The 27,873-nt window shown below is 38.7% G+C and overlaps 3 protein-coding genes across 4 annotated transcripts in view; all 3 read right to left on the bottom strand.

The window, feature by feature from the left end:
* The window catches only part of itga10 (integrin, alpha 10), a 32,620-nt gene extending 27,563 nt beyond the window's left edge, over positions 1-5,057 (bottom strand). For both annotated transcript variants that reach the window (XM_057339981.1, XM_057339982.1), the window contains exons 1-3: positions 4,774-5,057; positions 4,268-4,504; positions 96-207 (exon numbers count right to left, since the gene is read on the bottom strand). In XM_057339981.1, the coding sequence (XP_057195964.1) occupies positions 96-207; positions 4,268-4,319 (164 nt within the window). In that variant the 5' untranslated portion in view covers positions 4,320-4,504; positions 4,774-5,057. The remainder of the gene's footprint in view (positions 1-95; positions 208-4,267; positions 4,505-4,773) is intronic.
* Positions 5,058-9,661: 4,604 nt separating this feature from the next.
* crabp2a (cellular retinoic acid binding protein 2, a) lies at positions 9,662-14,097 on the bottom strand. Its single transcript, XM_057339999.1, has 4 exons — positions 13,700-14,097; positions 10,804-10,982; positions 10,464-10,580; positions 9,662-10,327 (listed from the first exon to the last, which is right to left on the bottom strand). Exons 1-4 carry the CDS (start codon positions 13,779-13,781, stop codon positions 10,277-10,279), a joined length of 429 nt encoding a protein of 142 aa, XP_057195982.1. The 5' UTR covers positions 13,782-14,097; the 3' UTR covers positions 9,662-10,276.
* An 11,529-nt stretch (positions 14,098-25,626) lies between these two features.
* On the bottom strand, positions 25,627-27,154 carry LOC130557878 (uncharacterized). The gene is made up of 2 exons (XM_057339997.1): positions 27,041-27,154; positions 25,627-26,865 (listed from the first exon to the last, which is right to left on the bottom strand). Exon 2 carries the CDS (start codon positions 26,851-26,853, stop codon positions 26,278-26,280), a length of 576 nt encoding a protein of 191 aa, XP_057195980.1. The 5' UTR covers positions 26,854-26,865; positions 27,041-27,154; the 3' UTR covers positions 25,627-26,277.
* Positions 27,155-27,873: the final 719 nt, after the last annotated feature.

Genomic DNA, 27,873 nt, shown 5'->3' with positions numbered 1-27,873 from the left:
TACAGTAAAATACATGGAAATATGAAAATGACATACAGTAAAACACAACATTCACATGGTACCGTGAATGTGAGGTGCTGTAGTACAGTACTCACGATTTCTCTCCCTTGTTGTCATGCTGTAGCACAGAGAAGCCAAACAGAGCATCTTCAGGCCCACTAAAGATCCGCGGCCTCTTAACATCAATGTTAAAACACTTACACAGCCCTAAGACAGAGAAATGAGTCTCAAAAGGATTGCTCACCCAAAAAATAAATCTTTCATCATTTACTCATCATTACTTCATTCCAAACCTGTATGACTTTCTTCTGCAAAACCCAACAGAAGACATTTTGAAGAATGTTAGTAACCAAACAACACTGGACCCCATTGACTTTGATTGTATGAACACAAAACCACTGAGACATTTTTCAAAATATTTTAACTGATTTTTTCTTTTTAGTTCATCCATCCCTTTGGTTCGACTTTATCTACAGAAGAATCTGTACAGTGTGCACTATGAGTTTTTGCTGTATGAATGAAACCGGGGACAAAATGACAGACAGGACAAGGATAGAGTGTGAAAGTGAGAAGTGAAGAGAGGAAAGAGTGTCGGTTGTAATAACTACTGAACATAGAGGTTCCCTGTTATGACATACAGACCTGCTTTTTATACGTGTGCGTGTATTTAAGAGAGAGAGAGAGAGAGAGAGAGAGAGAGAGAGAGAGAGAGAGAGAGAGAGAGAGAGACTGCAGCTATAAATTATTTGTAATTCATGGCAAATGCAAATCAAAACAACCTGACAGTCCAAAACACAGCTGACCAGTCAATCCAACTTCTTACAGAGAACAAATTTAAAACACTGAAACCTATCTGAGGGGAGTTCTCCGTTGAACTCGGCAGTGAGTGATACAGTTAAAACCCACACGTACACTGAGGTCTTATTCACTGTGGGTTAAGTTATGCTCTGGGTGGATTTCATAGGATTGTTTATCCAGAGAGCAGACCAACATAAAGGGGGGGCTTTTAGAAAAGGAGCAGGCATAAAACCAAACCCCACAGACCTCAAACAGGGTCCCTGAATTTCTCCCGCTCATTCTCTCTTTCCAAAGGAATGAGAACATGGGGCATCCAGATGGATCAAAGAAGAAATGGGATACACTCTGTAATTTGTTTATTTTCCCCCTTATTGCCCCACAATTCACTCTTTTGTTCTCATTTGCCTCTCTGTTGTAGTTATGTTCCGTATCAAAAACAACCTTCAGTGCATTAAACGTATACTTTTTCAGTTTGTGCATATCCTGGGATTTGATCCCGTGACCTCGGCACTGCTATGTGCTACTGAACAAATCTGGTATCCATTCCATCTCTTCCCAACAATTATATTCATCCAAATATTCCCCTCATTCTTCAGAAAGATTTCGAGTATTCCTGGTCCTCTTTTTTAGCTCTGTGGTTTTTCCTGGTCCCTGCCTCCAGGGCCCTTGTCATGACAACTCTAAACATTTATGTAGTTTGGTTGTGGATGGTCTGGAAGGCAAATCAGATTCTCTGACTTCAAACACATAAACACACATATTACCCACACCACGTTGAGACACAGACGTTCTTATTCACCATTGGAGGGATGCCACCATGAGTGAGTTTTACCATGCAAATGTACATTTCAGCTATGCCACTATATGACTACATGATCTGAACACATATGGGAAACATTACTGAGACAGAACGTATTACTAAAATAACCACTGAGGGAAAACACTTGTATTAATGTTAAAAATGTAAAAAAGTTAAACGCTTTTGTTTCTGTCAGGCCATTTTTACTCCTTAGTTCAGATGGGTACCCAATTACATACATTCTGAGTAATGCAATACATACAGAGTTTGATTTCTGATTTACTATCTTAATTAAAGGAACATTTCACCATTGATTTGATGAAAAACAGAGAAAGATATGAAAGAATGCTTGTAACCAAACAGTTCTGGGGCACCACTGTCTACCATAGTAGGAAAAATGACAATAGTAGTCAAAAGTGCCCCAGAACTGTTTGCCTTCCTAAATTCTTCAAAATATCTTCTTTTGTGTTCAATAGAACAAAGAAATGTATAAAGCAATTTTCCTACTATGGTAGTCAGAACTGTTTGCATTCTTTCCAATATATTTCTCTGTTCATCAGCACAAAGAAATGTATACAGATTTGGAACAACTCGAGGGTGAACTGTCCCTTTAAATCTCTGTGCTGTCCTCTCTTATGGTTTCTCACATCAGCACCACTGGCACCACCACCACCAAAGTGCTAAAATGCAGTGCAGACTCATAAAATGTATAGCTTTAGTGGATTTAGATAAAGGTTACACTTACACCCAATTGCATTTAAATGAATTGTTTCTTTTCATTATTTTTCTCTGCTCATGTTGGCTTTTCTTTTCATGTTCTGTTTCAATCAACTCTTCCTAAGAAAAAGGAAGGAGGCGTGAGAGGAATACATGGTGCAAGAGAGATAGAGGGGACAGGGGGTGGAATTCCCAAAGTCCACACCTGTGTTCTCCATCTACAGCAGAACATACTGTAGCAAAACACAAGACAACTTACTCATCCCAAGATCTGGAGAAACCATTAGCAGTAGCATATGTGCTCAAAAACAGACTGGCAATGCACAGGCCACAAATTGTTTGTCTATCACACAGATGCTTATAAACACACACATATTACACTTCAATTAAAAAAAAACGTTTATCTGTAACTCATTGAGCAACTAAAAACACAAAGTCTGCTATTACGTTAACTGTAAAACTGTTGTGGCACATTAAAGCAGGATTTCTATTTTTTTCTATGTTTTTACAGTCATTTGTCTAGACGTGTGTCGTTTTATACCTAATAGCAGGCTACTACAATAAATAGACTGCTTTATCTCAAATCTTACAGTGATGAATTTGAACAAAGGTCTCTCTCACAATGCCTTTCTGAGATGGTTAAATAGGGGCTACAGCAGTCACGCTTGTGATAGCCAAAGTAATTTCAGTGAAAATGTGAAGCTGTGATAAAAGGGATGAAGTTATAATTAGATGAAAAGCTTTGCATGCTTTACACTTAAACATAACCTAACCACAGCAGTAGGCCTATTTGTTGTGCTGTGCAAACAAAATATGAGAGTGTTGGCTAAACAAATAAAAGAACATGCTTGTGATTAGGTAAGTAATTAAGGAAATACCCAGATGTTCTACTGCACGTGTCAAACTTATGAGGCCACCACTTTTGTTTGTAAAATTTCTAATGTTCAGTTAATAAAAAAACGAAAAAAAAAACGTATGAGGCCACACAGGAGAAGTAAAATTCTAAAAGTAAAAAAAAGTAAGGAAGAACTGCTAGCTGGAGCGGTTAAAATTAGTCTTAGTCTAGTTACTAAGAAATGTGTTCGTGTATTACAATACGACTAGCTTTTCTCGTGGTTGTTAGCTGTTTGAATTTACAGGTAAGGTCACGTATCCTAATGTTTTCACGCTACACACATACATACTAATCGTGCATCCTGTACCAGCAGTTGATTAATTTAGTTCTTAATAAAACTGTGTACCTAATTCCACGAATCGCAATTTCGGATGCTAACCAAGAGCTTGTTGTCCAGACCGGCGTATCACATGAAAGTAGCGCGGGAGCAAGCGCTTGTTTAACTTGATGCGGCGCCGCAAGATCCGACATGCGGATGACATCAAAGTACCGCGAGAGCGATTCGAAAAACCATAAAAAGTTTGGTTTCGAATCGCTCTCGCGGTACTTTGATGTCATCCGCCTGTCGGATCTTGCGGTGCCGCATCAAATCGAACAAGCTTTTCATCTCTCTTTTGACACGCCCAAGTCAGGTAAACATATGCTGCTGCGTTCCAGACCTTCCAGACACCTCGGATTTACGATATTTCCCACCTCAAACGCAAATAACATCTGGATTTAGTCAAATTAAAAGTAGTTAGTATCATGAAAACATTAATTTTACTGAATTATTCATATTCAAACATTAAAAGTATTTATTAACATTAAAACAGCACCGTTCCAGAAGTCCAGGTTGAGGTGGGAATATCTTAAATCCGAGGTGTCTGGAACTACCAAACCAACAAACTGGTTAATTCAAGGTCTTTTAAAGTAGGGACACAATTGGGCTATGAATAGTATGGTTTACTAACAGCTAGGCCTAAATGACAGAGATTACTCAAAACTGAATTTAAGCAAAAAAGAAAAGAAATTAAGCGAATAAAATAAACGCATGCCAAAATATCTTAAGTCAAACTCACCTTGAAGAAGAACGGCGATTTTCAAATACAACAGGTACTTATGAATCTCCATCTGTCGTGTGATCAATTAGTCTTGTGTTTCTTTAATTTGGTCTTTGATGCAGTAAGTTTACATGAAGAGCGTGCACGTAACTACGCGCGTACATGCGTGCGCTTGTTCTTTCAGGTAGAGATGCAGGGCTTCCGATCCAATGGCATAACTCTCGTGCGGTAACACACGCACCTCTTTCACATTGCCTGCGCATGAAAGACATTACTGTAATGCATTCTGGCATGATCGCAGCTTTTTATGCATTTTGGCTTAAAAATAAACTAAACTACGATGTGCACTTTGCACTTTCTGCACTGCAGTGAAAGTTTTATAAGAGACAACGTGTAATTTTATATCGTTTTAAAAATTAGATCATACACAGCTAATAATTAGAAAATAATGACATATGTAGTGTCAATAGTTTAGACTAGTTTGATTAAAGAGTATTTTAAACAATAGTAAGGCTGTGTTTTACCTTAATTGTGAATCCCACACCTGTTGTAGTTCTAACAGGCGCCCCGCAAATTTTCCAAAATAAACACATCCGCCAAAACAAAACTCAAAATATAGTTTTCCTTGGATTTTCTGTCAAAAATATTTCTACGCCGAAAGAGTTGCATCCCACAAGAAATGTGAAATATTATCCTGAATGATTGTCCTGAGTTGAAGTTTGTGTCATTTTATTTGTAAGTGATCTTCCCCAGATTTACATGTACTACGAAAAAGTAAAAGAGTGTCTTTACTCAGTAGACTTCTCCGTCTTCCTCAGTTAACTGATCTCTCTTTTTGAGTCTGGCCCACAAATCTCTCTCTCTCTCTCTCTCTCTCTCTCTCTCTCTCTCTCTCTCTCTCTCTCTCTCTCTCTCTCTCTCTCTCTTTCTCCATAGGACTGTGCGCTCCCACTGTATCGCTGTTGAACATCTGACGCGGTTTTGTTGGATTGATTTTGAGAGAAAATAGTATCACACTTTCCAACCAAAGCGAATAAATTCTATTATGGATTCCATGTAGATTCCGGTGACAATACTGTAGTTTTATGTAACTTTAAGTTAAATATCAGAAGCTGTTTCTATAAAAAAAATGTCTACAAAGACCATTATTAACGTGAAATTCAGGGTAATTTTTTTATAAGAAACAATATTTGGTCACTTGTTCTCGCCATAATTCCACATACATTAGGCTATCAGCTCTGTTTGGTTAAGATTTTTTTTCAAAACATGACCCGGAAAACTCATTTACTCAAGCTATTTAAATCACCAGATCAGCATCGTATTTCTACTTCATATATTAAGGGGACTTTAACAGCATGTTTAATTTGTGAACGTTTTAATGTTTATTGTAATTTTGGAATGTTTTGATCTAGTAAATGGGCTATAATTATTGAGTCATAATTAAACACTTTATTTTATTTATATTATTACCGCTAATTTCTGAATATCAATGCAAAATCAAACTATTAATATAATTCCAGAATATCGTTTTGTCATTTATTTTTTAGCCTTTTCCCCAGTTGTGCGGCTATTTGTCGCCCAGAGGGCGACAGAGGAACACTTTTGGGTTTTGACAAGTTTTCATTAAGAATCCTAGAGGTGGCGCAATTGCGCTGTTTGTTAACTGGTTCCGCATGCACAGTTGAAGCCTTCTTATTTCTTTCTCGTTTATGAACTGTGTGAACCAAGTTGTGTTTTGTCGGCCGTTTTTTATGAGCGTTGCTAAGGGTGTTTAGGTTAATGTCAAACAAATCTAATTATACCTTGGTCTGTTTGAATACTGGATTCTGATTGGCTGGAAGGTGTGCATTAAAAGCCTTTAACGCACAGGTGTGCATTAAAAGTCTTTAATTACATTTAAAATGAACTGACAAAATAACAGTCATTTTCACCTGTCTGATCTAAAATGACACTGTAAACATCAATAAAAGCTTTAACTTGGCAAATAACCATGGTATTTCACATCTCTCTCTCTCTCTCTCTCTCTCTCTCTCTCTCTCTCTCTCTCTCTCTCTATTAATTGATATTGAACTGGACTAGCAGGATTTTCTTTCTGACTCACACTCACGTAATGAAAACAACAGTGTTCACACGCATCTCAAAGCACACACTTCTGCTACTAAAGAGTGAGTATTGAGGCCAAAACGTATTCAAACAAAGGGGCAGATTTTGGGAAAGCGTATGAAGCGGGTGTGTTTTGGACGTTTCTACTGTCTCTATTCTGTGAACTAATCAGAACCCAGCAGTCCACACTGACCCCTTCAGCTGCCTGCTGCTACAAGCAAAAAGAGACATGTGGCTTCCCGCAGATATACAATACAGTACAGCACAATACTGCGCTGCGTGAAACCTGTAGATTTGGAATCAGCTCAGTAGTGTGTGAGTGATGTTGGATGATGTGTGTGTCTACGATCAAAAAGGAAAAAATGAAGGATGTAAGTGTGCATGCATTTGTCTGACTGTACGTCTCTGCAGAAAATGCCTCAGATTTCCCAAGAAATGTCTATAAATGTTACTTCAGCGTGTTTGAACTTGCCCATTTAATGTGTACTGATGTCTTACTCTATAAAAGCCCCAGTGAGCCATTGGGGTCAGTGCTGTGTTCTTTCGGTAACGTCTGCTGACCTCATCTACCCTTTCGGGTATCCTTAAATTTCCCAAACGTTATTCTTGATGCAAATGCACCAGGAGATCCCGTTGGCCTGATTTCTATTTTAGGGATGGCTTTGCTCTCTTAAAATTGCGTTGCATAAGGGTTTATTCCCAAACTGAAACCTTTCATGTGAATGAGGTTGATACTCACACAGCTGACCCAGGGGCCTAGCCATGAGATGAGTCTGTTTCCCTGTGATTCCTCCCTCCACACCTTAGTGTGGGACTCACTTGTTCCGCACGTCTGGAAACTTGGAATCCTCACCGCCAGCGCGCTTTGAGTCAGCACCAGTGTGAGAAATGCATCAGACAAAACTTTTTTTTTCCCAGCTGGAATGAAATGCCCGAGTGTGCGTGTAGTTATGTTTGTCTGACTCGTCTCTTGGCCTCTTTGGCAGTTAAGCCAAGCTAAGTGTGTGGTGTGATGGGTGTGAGAAACGTATTTGTCAATCTTAACCTTGTTTACTTTTGTGCGTGTGTGTAAGTACCTCGCTCGAACTGCCCTCGAGGTTCATGGATCAGGGCCAGCCGATAAACTGCTGGTGTGTGATGCACCAATCAGCTCTAGGTAGGTTTGACCCATAATGCTTTGCTTAAAGCCTTCAGGGCCTTGATGGAGTGTGTTGTCTGTGGGCCATTGCTCACTAGCAACACACTTTTTTATAACGGTGGGGACTTTCCATTGACTTCTGTTTTTTTTTTTGTTACCAAGCATGGCATTTTTAGATTTTCATTTAGACATTATTTAGTATGTACTGTATATGAAGACATTTTTCTCATGGGGGTTGGTGCAGTGTAGGTGATTTCAAGTTTTACTTTTCTTGAGGGGGCATTTGGTCCCCACACGAATAGTAGAGCCTGTAAAGTCACACATGCTTGTACATGTCACTTAAAAACTTCACACACATACACGGTGTCATTTTTCTACCTATTTGCCAGTCTTTTTGACAAAGTGCCTACCTACAAGCACGCACACACAAGGATATAAATCTTTGTGTCTTTCACAGTCCTGTCTTTGCCGCCGGGCACATATTAACATACACGACTGGCTGTCCATATATTTAAACATGTGTAATCGGATCCAAAATCGCACCATGCTGTCAGATTTAACAGAGATCCGATATATCTGTTATCTTTCAACAACAGAGATTAAAATCTTACTTTGTATGACAGCCAGCTCTTGGTTGTATCACAGTCTCTTCCCATGAGCCACTTGTCTCTGCCATGCACAGGGTTATTTACAACTTCCAGAAGTGAAAGGTTAGATGCTGGTGAAAGGTTGATTTCTAGACGGCTTTGTAACAAGATTAGATTCCACTTGACATGTAATGAAGTTCAATTTTAATGGACGAATGTTTTGGAAGCAAGCACTTGACTTGTATTCATATCTGTGAATGTCTTTTTTGATCTGTCACATGAAGGATTACTTGCTTATCTAGTTAGCTTGCCAGCCAAATGATATTCAAAAAACAGCCATTTGTCAAAACCATGAGTAGATATTGTTACCCCTGATTTACCTGCCCTGCATGTATTTGTGAGTGGGTCGTTTTCAATGTCTTTGAAGTTAATGAGTCACTATGTTGGTTTCTTCTATTAGGGCCCAATACAGGCTGTGGATGCCTGTGCATGTGCATGTGTGTGAGAATGTGGTTTTACGGTCTGTGCTCAAAGTGTAAGTGTTTGATGGTACACGTGAAGGTTCTGAAGAATGTGCATGTTTGGTTTCATATGTGTGCGAACGTGCGGGTGGTTTTTGAGAGGGGAGAGAGACAGCTGCCTTTTACTGCTCCGGGGGGTTATTAAGGAGGAAGTAGAGGCAGTTATTTGGGGTCTTTTATAAGGGGCAGGAGGAAGAGAGGAGTTGGTTTTATTGGGGTCACACAGTAACCAAGTGCAGCTGCAGGCATCACCCCTAAACCACATTCCACCTTCACCTTTATTCTTCCTTCGTATTTGTCTCTATGCAGCTGTATGTTTGTGAATGCACTGTATTATTTGTAAGTAAATGTGTACTTTTTTACTGTCTGTCTGTGACCGTGCAGTACAGTAGTGTGCATACAGGTATGTCTGTGTATGTGTGCTGGTCCTCAGTACTTTCATGGTCCCGAGTTTCCACTCTCTGATCCCGTTCCTTGTTAAGCACATCTGCCGTCAATCATCTTCACCTTGTAATCCAACCGGCATTTCCTGCCCCGACTGAACAGTCAGCTTTTTTCTATTTAACTGCTTTATCCCATTGGCTAGTTCTAGTGCCTTTAAAAATGACCCACGGTCCTGATCATCAGGTCTGTTCTATCGCCATAGCAACGCGAGTGGAAGATCATCTAACTAGAAAAACATCTTTGATGATGTGTGTTTCATTTTTATATTCACATTCACCCGTTTTACTGGCGATTACATTCCGACCCAAAGGCGAAGAAGAGTCATTCTATCCAAACTCAAGGGTCGCCAGGCCCGAATACAGGGACACACAGAGATGGTGACAAGAGAGACTGTGATGGAAAAATCAAGAAGGAGAGAACGAGGGGGGAGAGAGACATAGACAAGTTATTCTAGTTACAGCCAGCTGACAGTAATACTAAAATAAGATTTGAACCCACCAATGTGAGAACACAGGGAGAGAACGCCAAAAAACGTGTTCATTAAATATAACATTGACTAATATTAATTGCATCAAAATTCAATATTTCATTGAAAAACAGAGATGAGAACAAATTGTGTAACAGTTGGCAGTTACCTTTATTGAACATGCACAGATATGAGCAATGGATTGGTTTATATAAAAACATAATGAAAAAACGATAATCTGGGATGAAAACCTTACACTCAGGTTTGTTTTACTAAATTATATACAAAGCATTAGCAACGTGGAGATGATATCACAATTGATAAGATAAAAAAGAGGACTTGATGAGTAAACTACAGACATAACATATTTAGACAACATATAATACAAAGACACACTCACTGTCTTACTGCTGTTTCTCAACAGGTAACTATATGATTATGACAGACTGGTTTATCAAAAGCAAGTTCCCATTCAACTCTCATTTTTGTAGATACTGACCGTTAAAAGTGCTTTTGAGCCCAAAATGATTTTTTTCTGAGTTGACTTGTCAGGATCAAAAAACTTTGCCTAAACCTTGCTTGGTTTTCTGGAATATCAGGAGCTGAATCAGCTCATTTATTTGCATGGCTCTCTGATGTATTATTCAAATACATTGTCAACAAAAAAGCTTGAAAGATGAGATCGGGGTTAGAGGAAATGGATTATATCAAATCACAGTCATTGTGGATAACTAGGGGAGTGAGTGATCTTCCCTTTTCCTCCTACTTTCACTCTCTGACATAAACACGCGTGCACACGACGTCGTCTGCGGTCATGGTCTGCCAAGAAAAGCAGGAAAAGACTATTAACTAAAAAAATATGATCAAAGCACTTTGCTTGTGCTACAAACGCAAGGCCGGCAATTTAAACAGATAACCCAAATATATCACGTGCCAAAAATTGTAAACCTCTCACCAGAATCAGTTCTCCATCATTGGTTAGCTCTCTGGTCCATGAGGTTTTCGGCCCCTCGCCCTTTTGTAGAGTCTGCTCGCAGCTGATCTTGCTGTCCGTTTCCCAGCGAGGAAAGCTCTGAGAAACACAAAGACAAATGTGTAAAGGCTTTTTTACAGTGTGTCTGTGAAAGAACAGTGTGAAAACGATCCGTGCCCATGAGAATGGAAATTAAATAGGTGGAGGCTGTGTGTTTCCAGTCTGATAGCTCCTCTGAGATGTTGGGTGTGTTTGAATCCACATCAGATATTAAAATGACACACACACATCTCATAACATCTTGCTTTTTGGATGTGTTTACCGTGCACGGACGTCCATCCACAGTGCTCTCATTAAACTCGTGTCCTACGGTGAAGGTGACGTGGGTGGTCCTAACAGAGGTGGAGGTTTTGATGGACAGGTCCTCTCCATCCTGCGTGATCTCCACAGATGGCTTGGAAGCCGCCGCCACCGCAATCTTTCGCAGCATCACGTTCACACCTGCCGAAACACACATGCATTCACAATACAGTCAGTGATATGATCATTGAAAACTGCATTACACCAGCGTCCATAGACATTTAGGGGAATTCCTGATTTATAAAAAATACAGAAAGACTAATTTCTTTCTAATCCAAGTGTCCAGTGGTTGGACAGATAATTGGGAGAAAGTGATGTTATTTAGACTGGCTGTATTCCGCACATCTGCGCTCGCTGTCGACACTGTTTGATGACATCAGATATGATCCCATAGAGGGAATTTGACAAGCACCCAGAGAAATAAAAGGTGCGGTAATACAAACATGATAAGTACAAAGTCACTTTAAGATTTTAATTTTAACACACCCACACCGTTCTTCAAGACATAAGCTGTACTGTAAAAAATCCTTTTAAAACAACTGTAATATTTCAGCAGCTGGGCCGCCAGAAAAAAACGTATATTTCATTTTACACCCAACTTGTAAATTTCTATTTCTGTAGTGAGATATTTTTACCATATTTTAAAAATGCAAAATGTAAAAAATTAAACAGTAAAACTGAAGTTTTTTACAGTGTACGCTGACATAGTATAAATAAATCAATGATAAAAATATTTGCATTTGGGGTCTCAGGGACCTGAGATTACAAATGTAAATAATTGCAATGAATTCTCAAAGAGTATGGATAGTTGGACTGGTAGACCGTAGATATACTCTGGTATTCTGTCAGACCAGAAACAACAGTAACGGATACCATGGATACAGTCTAAAACAGTTCATGTCTACTTTGTAATATAAAACAAAAGGATAGTTTCATTTGCCTACTTGGTTTGATTAGATCAGAGAAATCTATAGGCATATCTCTACAAAACATTAGGGTGTAATATATTATACCTATAATGTCAGATTTTTAATTTCTCACAAACAGAATGATTGAATGTGGTGTGTATGTGCGCGTGTGTGCATTGATGGGTGGGTGGGCGTTTGGGTGAATACATTGAGAGGGGGAAGTTATTCAAGCAGCCACAGGGGATGCTGTAATCTATTAAACCTTCCTGACAGGAAATGGATAGAACACAGTGTGGAAGTAGGGAAGGGCAGAGGTAAGAAAGACAAAAGCATGGCATGGTCGAGGGAGGGCATGAGTACTGACATAAGAAAAAGAGGCTACAGAAGGAAAGGAAGAGGTAGTCAAGTGTGGAAAAAGACAGCTAGATGTAAAGAGGCCAGATCCCACCACTCTCTCTCTTTCTGTCTGTGTGTGTGCGTTGAGTAGAATTTCACACTACTCACCTCGCACACATTCCCACCTGTCACCAAGGGTAAATATATACACGTAAAGGCAGTCAATAGGAAAGCCCAAACTTGAGGCAGACACACAGGCAGACATGTGTTAGCAAATTCAACAACACATTTCTATTTGCATATAAAGGAGCCCTATAATCAACACGACACAAGATAGGTGAAATGAAAATCTGTTTCAGACATCTGCACACAAACAGAGATACACAAACAAACTTCTCTGAGTGTCACATCAACCTCAGTTAGTCGGTGCATTTAATCCTCCCATCTGATGAAGTCATAACCCAAAACCCAACAAATAACCCAGAAAAGATGTCTGAGAACACACAGATGGTCAGGGTCAGTGTCACAAGTCAGAGGAAGCATTTCAGAATTAAAGGGTTGGAGAAGAGGACTGAAGATGGAGGAGGGGATGACAGGGCGTGGTGACAGGTCGAGCACATCTGCGCACAGAAATAGGCTATTTGTAAGGCAAAAATTTGTATGCCTCTTTGTTGAAGTGTGTAGAGTTACATGCTTGTGTATGTACAGTACATGCGTTTGTGGAAGTGTCTGTGTGTGAAACATTCTTAGAGCAAATTCCTCAATCAACTAATATGTCAATCACACACATTCTTCATGGAGACACCCCCCTTTAAGGAGGACATTTGTCCTCCGAGGAGGAAGGATCTTGTCTCCAGCAGCTTTTCTTATAATTCACGTTGTCCCCACACGTCTATGTTAGAAACAGCAAGGGCTCTCTCACACGGGCGCGGGTACACACAAGTTTCTATTGTGCTCCCTCTCCGGCCACTTTAACCTGTCTGCTGAATTTTCATCATTCTTTTAAACCACTCGAACGTCTCAGGGAATTCGCTTTCTTTGTGCGACAGAGCTATGACTGCTGAAGAGGACTGTTTGGGTGGCTGCTGTGCCCTCGTTAAATGGGACGTCATTCAAATTGGGAAGTTACGGGTCATTGTGGTGTGAACAATGCTTAATATTGAAAAAAGAAGTCTGTTTGACGAGAACGACAGCAGTGAACTGACTTTCCAACACAAGCATTTGCAATTTACGCTCGCGTAAAGTGAGTCATTTATCTGGTGCGCTCAAGGCATTTCATGCCCACATCTTTCTCTGCATGCGAACGCGCAACTGTTCATGCCTTCTTCCAGTCACTCACCAGTGTCCCCTTTAAAGCATAATATGGTCAAACAATACGAAGCAAGCATTTTTGTTTTGTTTTTATCTATATTTCATTAAATGAATGTATTACGCTTGACTTTAAATCTATTTTGTCCTTGAGGTTGTATTGAGTGTGTACCAACCCTAACACCAGCCAGTCTAAACACACACACAGTATTTGGGAGAGGGCTAGCTATTTTCTGTATGTATTCACCTTTGCGCATCCTTTTTTGCGCACGGCAGCAGCATCATTCAGTCATTTCGGTTACTTACCCAATGCTTTGAGAAGCTCCTCGAAGTTCTCGGAACTTTTCATTTTCCAAGTACCAGCAAAATCAGGGATTTTACGATCCATCGTGCGCTTTGTCGCTCTTTAAGTGTATCCTCCCGTTGCGCTGTCTGTCTGTAGCGAGTGACAACGCTTACGCCGGACACTTTGCTTTACAGCAGTTCACCTCTTAACTGATTCTAAAACCAATGTTCCCAATGAGATAGCCAAAATTAATTTTGCTCTCTCTTCTACCGCTGACAAGACTAACTTAAGATGGTCAACCTTCACTTTTTATCTTCCTGACTTCAGTAGCAGGACTTTAAAACGTTATATCTTGTGGCAAATAGGTTAAACCGCATATTTGAGGCAGTTGTCGCCTTTATTCCGCAAACGCACACACCCCTTCTTTGACAAACTCCACCCTCTCTTTGGAGCTGTCAAACCAAAGCACAAATGATAACTCGAGACGACGACAGTATCCCGCCCACACCACGCCTCATTTAAAACACGTGCGCTTTTAAAGACGCCCATCAAAATGAACTTGTTCTTAATTTTTGGCACGGTTTCCATCGGCTTAAAGAATTTTCTTTTTTAAAGTGTATTGAAAGATATAAAATTTCATTTTTTTGCTTTTTTCATAGATTTATTGTTTAACATTAAGGTTACATTTCATAAGAAAGGGAACGATACTGCATTTCCGTCGGTGTTTTTGTCCCTGCTTAAACATCCTTTCATTCACTGGTTCATTTTAAATGACTTTATGTAGAGTCATAAATCTTCACACATATTTTATGTTCATATATTTTATTGTTAAAATAGTTTTAGAAAGAACATGTCACACAGGACATGTCAACTACACACGGTATTTAATATCAACAACCAATACTATATATAGAAAAACAGGACACTTTGCTCAACTGTTTATCCTAAGAGTGCAGTCAAGTTCAATTCCCGCCCTCCTTTTCGTTCCCGTGGTTATCCAAAGCACGCCGTGCACACTCAACGCTCCTGTAACTGGATCTGTCTTCTTTGGTAAACGTTTTTTCCCACTGAGGGAGACACGGATGGTCTTGTGCGGGTGGTAAAGAATTCCAGAGGTCTTGACGGGAGCAAGTGAACGTGCGTAAAGGAGAATTACGCGGGCACAAAGGGTGACCCAGCAGAGGCCAGGAGGTTGCGCCAGTGCCCCCGAGGGTCTTTAGTTTCCCCCTCACCCCTGCTGTTGAAGCGGAAGAAAGGAGCCGAGGATCGGGGCATATGGGGGGTTGGGTCTTGGTTAAAGGTGGACAGGCGAAGTTTGGGTCCCTAATGAAGACGCGGGCAATGGAGACTGCATGATGAATGTGAGCGGTACAAAGAAGTCGTTAACCATTTACTTTTGATGGATGGACTTTAGCGCCCTAGTGAACGACAGATTTAAATTTGCGGGTTACCCAGGTGACAGCAAGGACCCCGTGGTTTCCAGCCGCTCGCGCGTACGGACGCGCTTCAAAATACGTTCTGATACAGACCCCAACTAACCTACACTTAAGTTTTACGATTATTAGTTTTAAAAATCCGACATAATTACTTTTTTTCGTCACTCTTTTACAAAAAGGAATGTAGCACTGGGGTCGCGCCCCCGCGCACTGCTTTTTGACAAAGCGCGCCGCTTGTATTACAAGCACTTGACAGAGATAGTGCAGCGATACATCACACATCGCACACCTTGCCGATTGTGTTCGCACAATAGTTTCATGTCTACACATGTTCCACGTCTTACGACAACACCAGGCGATAGTCATTACGCTCTCACATCAATGGAGCTATTTGTCTTCTTGTCGCCATCCTAATCTCGCTCTTCGCTGTCTGTCTTTGTACCTCTGTTTGCTCGTTGGGTCTTTGCTGCAGGGCTGTAAGCAAGCGAGGAGAGTTATCTTTGGCATATCTAAATACCCACTTAATGGTATGCACCACCAGCAAGAGAGCTGAGAGATCAAAATAAGCAAAAACTTTTTGGAAACTTTTATGTTCATCATATAAATAAATAAGTCCCAAAATAAATGCATAGTTGCTTGACATATATTGAACTGAAGGTCAAGATGTTTGTGTAAACAGGTAAAATGGGCAATTACTGTATCTCCTGGTAAACAAAAAACAAACAATATTTTGCCTGTCCTGGGTGGCCTATGATACCAAATACCCTCTCACTCCTCCCAACTGTTCTCTCCCCCGTTTTCCCCCTCTTCACCTTACCCGTTTTCATTCCCACCCACTTATCTTTTGTTCTTTTGTGCTTAGGTCATTTTTTATTACTTTGTTCAGGGTTGGTGAGAAGAGGAAAGAATGAGTGAGAGAAAGAGATCAAAGCCCAACGGGGAATGACAAAGATGGAGAAAAGGATGAGCAACAAAGAAAACAAAAAAGAGAGAGCTGAAGGGAATAAGAAGAGGTGCTTGGCAATGGGACATAAATATTTCTGTGCTTTGAAAGAGGAATTAGGGTTTTATTTTACATCTCTCCCTCTACCCTCCCTCTCTTCTGTCTCTTTCTGCTTCTCACTCCTCATGCCAAGATCTCAGCAGGGTAAGTGATACTTCACTCAGGGGACTCACATAACCCCAAAACACATGCCACCGGCACATAGGTTTAAGTGAAGTGAAGTGAAAGTGACCTATTAGTCAGATATGGTGACCCATACCCGAAATGTGACCTCTGCATTTAACTCATCCAGAGAGTAGTGAGAAAACTCTACTACGCCTGGAACACCACACACAGTCTTGTTCACAACACCTCACACACACATACACACGCACATGTCTGGTTTACTATCTCCACACAGGCACACGCCCACGCACACACATATGTTGGGTTTGTATGTATTATGGTGTCTTCCATACTGACTTGTACTTTTAAACTGTTTTCTCCTGAATCTAACCTTCACAGAAAACTTTTAGCATTTTTACATTTTCAAAAGAATAAAATAAATGCACACTTCCCGTCAAAAGTTTGGAAATAGTTATTCTTTCTTTATTTTTTCCACCATTTAGAATATACTGTAAGTAAATTCATCAAAACTATATAGTTGCACAGCTGTAACTGTGGGGATTATGTTGCAAATAAAAGCATCCAAAATAAATCAAAACTCTTACATTTTAGCATCTGGTCCAAGTCATCAATTTCAAATTTTTTCTACTGAAAGATATATGTTGGCACAATTATATTTCTGTCTACAAGAGTGATTTTAAACATGTAAGCATTTTGAGATTAAAATATTTTTAGGATTATTGGAATCATTTCAGTAAAGTGTTTCTACACTTCTGACTGGTATTGTATGAATAAATAAGTGATGATTTATAAACGTTTTCCTTTATCAGGGCAAATGTAGGTTTTACCAGGACCACACACACAGGTTATTAGTGAGAGCTTCCTATAGACTTTCATTATTTTCATAACAGGCTAATGATAATGATTCTATCCCCTGACCCTATCGTCAACGCCAAAGGCCACTAAACGTAGAATATGCCTATACAAGGCGTGTGACGTATATGTTGTCATCAGAAATATACGTATACACAGCTCAATTTTTCAAAAATTTGTTCCTTAATAAACATCTAATCAAGCACCCCCAAGGAACGTCCATCCAAGATGACTACAACTAACAAGATACCAAAGTGCTCATACGTTAACCACATCTTTGCAGGCTTGTGTTTTAAAGGCAATAGCGTTTGACTGTACACATTATTACATTTGAAACAAAACATTTTTGAGCATTTTATAAACTTTATTAAACTGAATTAATTAGTAAATGTAGATCAGGCTTCACTTTTTAGCATGACCCAGTACCAATTAGGTTATTCATTAACAACAGAAGTAAATTGCATGATTCCTTTCATCCAGCTGTTCCTTTTTCTTTCCTCCTCTCTTTTCTTCCCATGTGGTGTCCATTCTTTCCCACTTCATTCCTTGCTCATTATTAAACCCCCTTTCTTTCCCTCTCTCTCTCTCTCTCTCTCTCTCACACACGCACGCACGCGCGCGCGCGCACGCACGCACGCACACACACACACACACACACACGCACGCACACACATACACACACACGCACACACGCACACACACGCATTCTATCTCTATCAGAACTACTTATATACAGTCAAATCAGACTGCATGGGGCTGGTGAGTCAAAAGCTAAACATTTGCTTACCCGTTATTGGCTGTCCTCTTATCTTTAAAATCATTTCCTACTAACCTCTGTTTTCCATCCTGTTTCCAACTAAATGAAACATGCAGAGACAGACACATATATGTCGAAAGGAGCGCCGTGATTTTAAATGTTGGCTATTCATGTTTAAAGAGTGTTTTTTTTTTGCTAGCATAAGCTTCTGCCCAGGGGCGTAGCAAGCTTTTCAAAAGTGCGGGGGATGGATGTGGTTTGTTTGTTAACAATAAAAACGATGAATACAATGACAGAAGGGTACAAAAGGTATAACATACTGTACATGATATAAAAAGCTTCCCATTTAAATGAGTGATACTACATGGGTCTGACAGGACTGTGACTGCTAAATTTTGCTTACTTGCGCAAAAAAAAGGGGAGATATAAAAAAACGCCCACACAAAGCTTTTTCTCTGGTGGTATAAATAATGTAACAATTTACTGTTTTTAAACATTAAAATAATATACACTTTTCTTTCATAGTTCTTCAACAGGTATGCAAACAATGACATCATTTCTCACATTTTCTCCTCAACAGGTACAATCAAACACAACAGGTAAGTATCCACAAAAGTATTCAGCTAATCAACAAACAATGCTCAAATTATCAAAATCAATTGCACTGGCAATAAACCCATAAATACACTGCTTAACAATGACAATTTGTCCCTCCTCCTTGTCAATGCCCTGCCTTCATCACAGTTACTTTATACATTGCATGCCACATACATAACCGAATGTAGCTGCTGAACAATATCAATTAGCAATTAGCATTAGTCTAAAAAACGAAATATAATACAGAAAACACTCGACATGTCAACAAAACATAAACAGAACGTCTTCCCAAACACATATCAAGCTTATTTAAAAACCTCGAAAGCATAAACACTCATTCAAAGTACCTGGAAAAGGGAGATGTAAATAACCATAACCATAAGTTCCCGCCTCCTCAACACGAGCTGACCGATAAATCTAACACACCAAGAGAGGCGGGACTTAAGGCAGAACAGCCAATCATCAGCCGGTCACACTCAAAGCCGGTGTCATGTTTGAGAGGGAGGGGAGAGGAGGCAGCCGCAGCGAGCGCAGACACAGAGCGGCCAGAGAAACGGAGGAGCGACTGCTGTAAGGCGTTTGTGCAAAACTGCGGAAAAACTGCAGAAAACGTGCGGGTGTTGAACCCTCTCACCGGGAAAGTGTGGGTGTTTTGCTTCTGCCAATCTGAAGCCACTTCGGCCCTAAACTTGACCCCGAACTTTGACTCGGTGTCCTGTGACATCAATTACTACCAGGCTGTTGACTTTCATCCCCTTGTTCTGAGACGAGGGATTTTAGGGCCCGGTGGTCTACAGAGAATGTTCTCATGTTTTCTTTGTGGACCGTCCGCCATCCAGAATGCTGCACAAATGAACTATTTTACCCCAACACCTCATCAGTCATCTGTGCTGCGCTATGTGTGTGTGTTGGTGTGTTTTAAAACTGGCACTCTAAATACATATGCTCAGCTAATTATTAACACAGCAGGCATCAATTTGAACAGTTTTATTTGCCAAAGCATTTGTTTCTTGTTTATTTCTCTCTACTGGCTTCAGTCTAAAAGGTTATATAACAAAAAATATAACAAGACTATTACAAAACTCTTCTCTTTGCTCAACCTTCTTGTAGAAAGGCTAGTATTGCTGACAGACAAAAAATGTGATACTTTCATGCATGGTGCTGATTTGTGTCTCACAGGCTGATCAGTCTTTAATAGTTCACCCAAAAATGAAAATGCTGTCGTTATTTACTCTTGTCATTTTAAACCTGTATGACTTTCTTTCTTACGCAGAACACAAAAGAAGATATTCTGAAGAAAGTTGGTAACCGAACGGCGCTGGCACCCATTCACTTACTACTAGTGAATGGGTGCCAGTTGACAACATTCTTCAAAATATCTTCTTTTGTGTTCTGCGGAAGAAAGAAAGTCATACAGATTTGAAATGACAAGAGGGTGAATGAATGATGACTGAATTTTCAATTTTGGGTATCACTTTAATGCTCATACAAGTTTAAAGATGAGTGTAGCTGAGCCAGATAATAAAGTAGACGGAAAGATTAGACACACAGATGCAATAAGCCATAGATGCAGAGAGAAGGAATTAAAGATGTAGAAAAAGAGAAGAAAAGATGGTAAAAAAATAACAGATGGCATTTCATTATTACATTGATCTCTTTCTGTCTCTCTCTCTCTCATTAACTCTGAAAATGAAAATATTGCTGTTTTTTGTTGATTTCCATCCAGAACAATGGATAAATAAACTTTTCCACCCACATCTTTCAACAGCTTTCAGGCATCAAAAGCCTAAATTTCTGGGCTTTGTGTACCACTGATTGCCACATGGTCAAAGCTAAACTATTTTAACCACAAAATGGTGAGAATTAATGGTGAAAATTAAGCAAGAGAACGCATAAACCAGCCTCTATATAGACAGAAAATATGACAAGAGTCATATGAAAACAGTGTGGTTGAAAACATGAAAAAAATAAAGACAAAACAGAGAAAAGAGATGTGGGAAGAAAAACACAAGGCTTTTCCCAGCCTTTCACCTTAGTTTATGTGCAAACCTCCAATCATTTTTTGACCATTAAAAGTTTGTATCACTCCACCCTTTTCTATCCTTTTGCCAGCCTTCAGCGCACCCTCCTGCCTTTCACTCTTCACTCATTCTTTCTCTTATTTTTTTCCTGCCTTCTCTTTAAACCCAATTGTTACTCTGTTGGCTCTGCTCGGCATGTGCGTGTATTTGTCTGATGTCATATTTCTGTTATGACCCTGCATTTACTGATGCCAGAATGCAAGAGATAAGACGCTTTCACATGAATCGGATACGTCACCAGAGAGTATGCAACTTCCCCTACACGTTAAATCCCATTGGAATAGAATGCGCTTTTCATTTAAAGCTACTTACGTTCACTTGCACTGTGTTTTTTGCGACTTTAATGTATATCAAACATAAAAATTAATATCTGTGCGTTTATCTGTTTTGTGCACTCAGACTGCTAATATTACTTGAAGTGTTTTGAGTTTATACACCCTAGCTCGCGAGTTAAACGTGATCGCGTCACTGTATTATAAGAAATTACTTTAAAATGCTGGTACACTGTTAACATACACTGTAGAGTGTAACTCGTTATTTGTTTGTAAATAAGATAACATAAACTGCTAAGGTAAGGTTTCTTTTTTTATTGTAATTAAAATACGATTAAATTTGTTCATTTAATACCAAATGTAAAATGTGAAAACTTAAATTGTGAAAACGTAATAAATGTAGAACTTTAAAATGAAAGAAATACAAAGTTTTACATTGCGCTGTAACCAATATTAATAAATTAGACCTTATTATAAAATGCTTACCATAAACAGCTGTATTGTCCTTCTCCAGTCTTTTAATGGGTCGCTTTCAATACTGCCCATAAGATTCTAATGTTCCTGAATAATCATGGTCTTCCATTTATTTTAATATACTGTATACATAAACAATTATTCACTCCCCTATCACAGTAACAGCAGACATAATAAATGCGTGGCAATGATCCAATGCACCCGCGAGTAAAACGTCTGATATGATATATTTTACATTATTAAAATATTTTTGATAATGTCAGAAGCACTAGCGAGAACAGACAACAGAAGACATTTTTTGAAATTCTCTGAAACAGAAATTGTGTGATGCGAGTCTGACGGAAGGTATTGGGTGATGTCTTTCCAGCACAACTGTAACGTTTATTTCATCGATATAATGCAGGACCAAACCACACAGACATAAAGAATAAAATGAGACAGAACATCATCACTGGATTTATTATATGCAGTTCAGTAGTTAAAATCAGCAATCAGGTTGCTGTCCCGTAAACAGTACAAACCTTAGATTACGACCAAAACAGCAGTACTAGAGGGGGGGTAAGAGGGGCCCAGTGCCCCAGTGTCAGCACACTTGGCACCCCACTGGTCCCCCTAAATCCGTAATCGTTTCTGGAATTTTTTACCACAACCGAGCAATTTCGGGTGCAATGCACAGTTTGTCCTGCGAGTGGCAGTAACGATGCTTGTGTGCCAAAAGAAGATTACGCAAGCAAGACGCAAACAATTTCGAGTCTGTGCACCCTGAGCAAGATTACGTCTACATCATACAGGTAATAGAAATATTTTGTAAAAATATAACGAAAATGCATAACATTACACATCATATTAAAATACTGACCTATATTTTCCGGTGTTGCAGATGTTAAATCTACATATAAAGCAGTCGTGACTCTTTAGGTTCTAGTAACATAAAAAAAATCCAATCCAGATTATGATTTTAAAAACTGATAATTTTCCCCGAAAATGCAATAAATCCATGACAAATAAAAAAAATGCAATAAATCCATTGAATCAATATAAAAGTTATTTTTCATATTGAAACTGTTGAAAATACACAACAAAGTGAGTTGATCCACATATGACAGCCTCCGAACTCAATACAACACTAATCTTACATACAGGCACTGGACTAAAAATACATTAAATCAGTCATCGCTCCTAAAATGAATTCAATGGGTCTTTTTAATGCTATAAATTAGTGCCTCGTCTTCTTAATCTCCTCACGTAAATGATTCGATTCGATGTCTTACGTTTCTACCCCACCGCATAAACCAGCACAGGTTCATCAATGCCGTCAAAATCATTCATTTTTTTTGTTTGTTTGTTGAACACAAAGTAGATCAGGGAAATTATGAGCCGACCGTATTAAGAGCGCCGCCATTACTGTTTACAATGCGTGTTTACAATAGTGTGCTGTGATTGGTTGAGCAGATATATCGCATTCTGCAGAGAAGTGAGACTGGCGTATATTGCGGTTTGGAAAAAAGGAAGAACACATGACAGAATAACACGGCGGATATCGCATTTTGCGTAAAATTAAAAAGTGACTTTTCAATACCGACCTGATACAATACTGATTTTAGCGGCAACTCATTTTTTTAAATGGCGTTTATCGCGTTTTGGAACAAAACTCTTCAAATTCAGAAGAGGGGGGAACTCCAAAATAAAAGAGGGTGGGAAATATTTTGGATTTGGTCAAATTGATATGACTGTGAAATCATCTTGAGGGAACTTTATATGCAGGTCTCAAAGAGGTCTCTGACTTAATACTCAGTCATGTTTAATGAAAAGTGGACGACATGTCTTCAGGTGAGTACGCCGCTGTGGCTTTAAATTTAAGCACTGCAGTGCCATCTCGTGGACAAAGTGGAATGCTAGCGTTCGTTATTTTTAATACTTTATTACAGGAGTTTTTATTCAATCCGTATGCCAGATGGTATTGTATTAGTTAAAATATGTATCAACTGCGACGAAAAACAGGACATATTCAACACTGTTATATAAAAAATCGTAAGTTCATTGACATAAACGCAGTTTTACGTTTATTAGTAACATAATGGCGCCACCTAGCGGTCAACAATGAAATACTCAATATATTACTGTTGTGATGCCAGTGGTGTTGTGATGCACTGATAGAGCTGGATAGATCTCTTGGGAATTGTAATCAGTTACTGATTACAAACTACATGGCAAAATTTGTAGTCAGTAACATAATCCATAATCATAATGATTCCACATTTCTTGTAACGTAATCTTCCTACTTTTTGATTACGTTTGTTTACAAGTGTCTGTTTTATCTTTACCTGGTGTATCTATGCGTCCACAAAGCTTTTCTCGTTAAATTTTAAAACATTAAAATTATATAAAATTATAAAAGTACATGAAGTACTAGAAGTTAGTCAAATGCCTTTATACTGAATGACTGCAATACAACAGCACATGTAGTTAAAATAAAAATGGTTAAAGAATAGGAAAAAGGCCTTACAGTGTAGATACCAAATCAATGTAAATGGATGTAATACTCATGCAGTGATGGGCAAAACAAAAAGTATTCAGACAGCAATCTGACAATAAGATTATAATCTAAACTATAAGATTTTGTCTACCTAATTTAGATTCCTAAATACCTGCATATATTATAGCCACATTAATAACAGTTTGCTAATAGCAAATGTAAATGTTCACAACAGAAAGACTGGATTATAAATGAGAGGTACACACAGTCTATGTAATGTAATCTTTAACAATAAAATAGTAACTACTCTGATTGCTTCAGCCCCCCCCTGTTGACCTGATGGTTTAAATTCATAACCCCATAATAACACTGTCTACAGAGTGCAACTGGATGGTTATTAATGCATCTCCAATACCATAACTTCTTCATTTATAAATGCTTTCTAATCTTACCTATCTAACTCGTCTCGGTTATGGTTTCTGCCTAAACCTAAACTTCCCTAACACAAAACCACCTGTTTCACAAAAACCTTTTAGAAAGGAGAAGTTCAAATCCTGAAGAAAATCACTTCATGGCCAACATGTCTAATCTACAGGTATGCATCCCCATGAAGAAGGTCATTTTTAACCAATGTAGGGAAAAGGCTGAATGTCCTGTTACATGGCATATTTTGGTCCTCGAAGGTGCATTTTCTCTCTGTACTCTGTTATTTCATTCACACAGAGGTTTGTTTAGGTATTTCCGTGAAAACATGTTTTATACTGACCTAATAGTATCTCCTACCCCCTAACCTAACCACATCCCTAAACCTTAGCCTCACAGAAACCTTCTGGCATTTTTTAGTTTTCACATAAACATCATTCTACTGTTCAAACTAGGGCTGTGCCGATAAACGATATCATATCGAATCGCGATAGAATGTATTTCAAAAACGATGATAAGCTATTGGCATTTTGACTTGATATGGATTAATCTTACAGTCTAACAGAACGCAGAAATAAACGCAACAACAGTCAGTCAGCGTGCAGCTTTTATCATGCGCGTCAAAGTACAAAGTCCATTTAATACTGCACTTGGCAAATAAATCTCAACATGAGGAGGAAAACATGACTGGAAGCGGAAACAAAGGTGAAACTAACCTCGAGTTGTCATCACGCGGTTTTTCGCAATCGCCGGTTAAACAAAACAAACAAGCGAGTTACTTAGAAACTCAAGCACAAACGTTTTTATATCCATCGTTAACATATCTGCTAACATGAGCTGGTGCTTATGAAACAAACCAGCGCTGCCCTGTACAGATTAGAGATGTAATGAAGTGAGTTTGTGTGCACATTCAAATATTGAACCTTGTATGTAAGATGCTTGCATGATTAAAGAAATGTACTACAGTTTATGTGAGATGTCTTTTTGAAAGACTAAGGTTCACTGAATGCATTAAATGAATCCCACTACTCGAGCAAGACTTTATTGCAGCGTTATGTATGTGCGCAGGTGCTGAGCCAATAGCGTTCGAATGTATACAGTAACGGAGCCCTTTCATTGGTTGAATGTACTGAATGAACACTCCCTTTACTTAACGAGTCAATTGTGTCAAAATGAGAGTGAATGAACTGGTACATGTTGTTTATGGCCTAATATCCTCTGTGTTGCAACAGTGCATTTAATTTAATTTTAACTGGTTAAAGGTTAACTTTTGTTAATAAACTGTATTTAAAATAGATTGTTTTAAATACAGTTTTTTAATTAAATTTATATCGAAATAAATATCGTTATCGATCAATATAGAAAAAAACTATCGAGTTAACTTTTTTGCCATATCGCCTAGCCCTAGTTCAAACTGTATATTATATTCCCTAGCCCTAAATCTAACCATCATAGAAAACTTTAGACATTCTTTAATGTTTGATTATGAAATATTTATTAGAATTTTATTCGCATCCTGCTGGACTGCACAGAAACTAAATAAGAATAAGGCATATCTAAGACAAAAGTCTCAGTTTTATAAACCATAAGCAATGTTTGTAAAAGCAGCCTATATTGCGCATTATGTAATAATGTAACTTTTTTTTACTGACAGTATTTTCCTTACTGGGTTTCTACGACACTAAAAAATATGAAGGTTCAAAATGCAACTGAATAAAGTCCAAAATGAAATGGCTCAGATCATGTGTCCTTCAGAATTGATATCAAGATCCTCTATTTAGTTTTTCAATGTCTTGAAGGTGGGCTAGTGATTCTGTTGTACCTAAACATGGCTACACAATGAGAAAAGTCAGTAAAAGTTAGCTAAATAGTAAACAATTTGCACAAAACATTACATGTGTGGTATTAGGCTACAAAATATGCCAAACATAGAAAACAAGTGCCAGAATTTGTGTAAATGTAATTCATTTCTATGCAAAAATAGCGGTACAATCTGTCTGACATAATTAAAATATATATATTTAAAATAAAGAATTATGAACATAATAATGAAATGCGTGCATTTTTGGCTTTGTAGCCTAGAAGTGGCAATAACAATAGCCTATCCCTTTGAGATACAAATCAAAGCTACCACGGTAAACAATAACATGGAGACGTTTAACGCAATAGGTTTAGTCCCTGATCGAGCCCCGCAGTCGAGCTGGTTATTGCTCGGCACCTCGTCTTTTGGGTTCCCCTCGAAATGAACCGGCTGACAGACGTCTCCGATGTCTTCACACGCGAGGATGATGTGTTTGCTCTCATTGCGAATGTTTCTGATCCCGCAGGTACCCTCGGCGGTGTCCACGCGCACCGTGACGAAGGAGAATTTTTCTTTGCTGATGCACAGATTCCCAGACAGGGTTTTACCCCCAGCTTTAGTGCACACATTATCTACCCGTCGTCTCTCGTTGGCGCGGAAGAACGATTGAGTCGGTCTGTCGCACATATTGATTTTACGCAGGAAAGCTTGCCACGCGTTCTGATCCAACGTGTGCGGAGCACCGTCGGGAATATGCCGCTTGAGGAAAACGTTATAAGCGTTGTTGTACTTTGCTGGCATGCAGGGGTTAGGGTTTTTATCCAGTGAGTGAATAAGAGGCAAGACGGAAGCCAAAAGTACCAAGAAAGAGATCATGGTGAAGATCCGCTGCGAAGAAAAAGAAAAAAAAACGAGCGTTACGCAAAACACGTAGGAGCAGCTGCTGTCTAAGCTAAATACAGTGTGCTATATTAAGCTTGCGTGGCATGTGTGTGGCTATCCCTCTATAAAAGCAAGACACTCTATGTACATGTAAATGTAAGAAGGCATTTTGATACCTTACCAAAAAGACGGCGTTTGCAGACTGACGATTTGATTTTTACGTTTGTTACTTCCACCTTGTGGACAGACCATTTACTTCTGAACTGTATGAAAAGTGTATGAGTAAATATCCTGGAACTTGTCATGGCAAGTCAACTCCCCTTATTGATTCTTATCCAATTGGCTCATGTGTAATATGTTAATATTTATTACACAGCTATACGGTTATAAATGTTTTGAAGGATTAAATAAATAGATAGGGTATATGCCTATATCTATTTGCTATGGGGAAATGACTCCATGAGATGGATTCCGATTCTTTAAAATAGTTTAATAATATTTTGCCATATAGGCCTAGTCTGTATGAGATATCAGCCTACCTGTTGTCACAAATACAAACCCAATTCACAATTTTGTGTTAGGATTTGCTAAAAAAATATAGGCTACTGGATAACTTGGATACCATTTCTAAACATCCACAGAAAAGAGACTTGGAGATTCTCTAAATAAAAATACATAAACACTGTAGCATTCTAGCTTGGTCACTTTCTTTTATTATAATATCTAAATTAAACAAAAATAACAGTTAATTGTTTTAATGGGCTGACCAAGAAATGATTACTTGACAAATACAATGTCTGATTTCTTCAAATGAGCTTTTTAGTTTTTTATGTAATTACTCTTATATACATTAATAAACATTCTGAAAACGTTTGCATGTGAAAGGATTGGTAATATGTTACATCTTATAATGTATTTAACAAACTAATTGGTTAACCAAAATAAAATATAAAATAATACAACCGCTTAACCCAAACCTAAAGTACCGTTTAATGATTCCAATAACTAACAAAT

The sequence above is a fragment of the Triplophysa rosa genome, linkage group LG8 (genome assembly GCF_024868665.1).
Source record: "Triplophysa rosa linkage group LG8, Trosa_1v2, whole genome shotgun sequence".
In the NCBI taxonomy this organism is placed as follows: Eukaryota; Metazoa; Chordata; class Actinopteri; order Cypriniformes; family Nemacheilidae; genus Triplophysa; species Triplophysa rosa.
The sequence above is the reverse complement of the archived record's forward strand: the minus strand, read 5'-3'. Positions and strand labels throughout refer to the sequence as shown.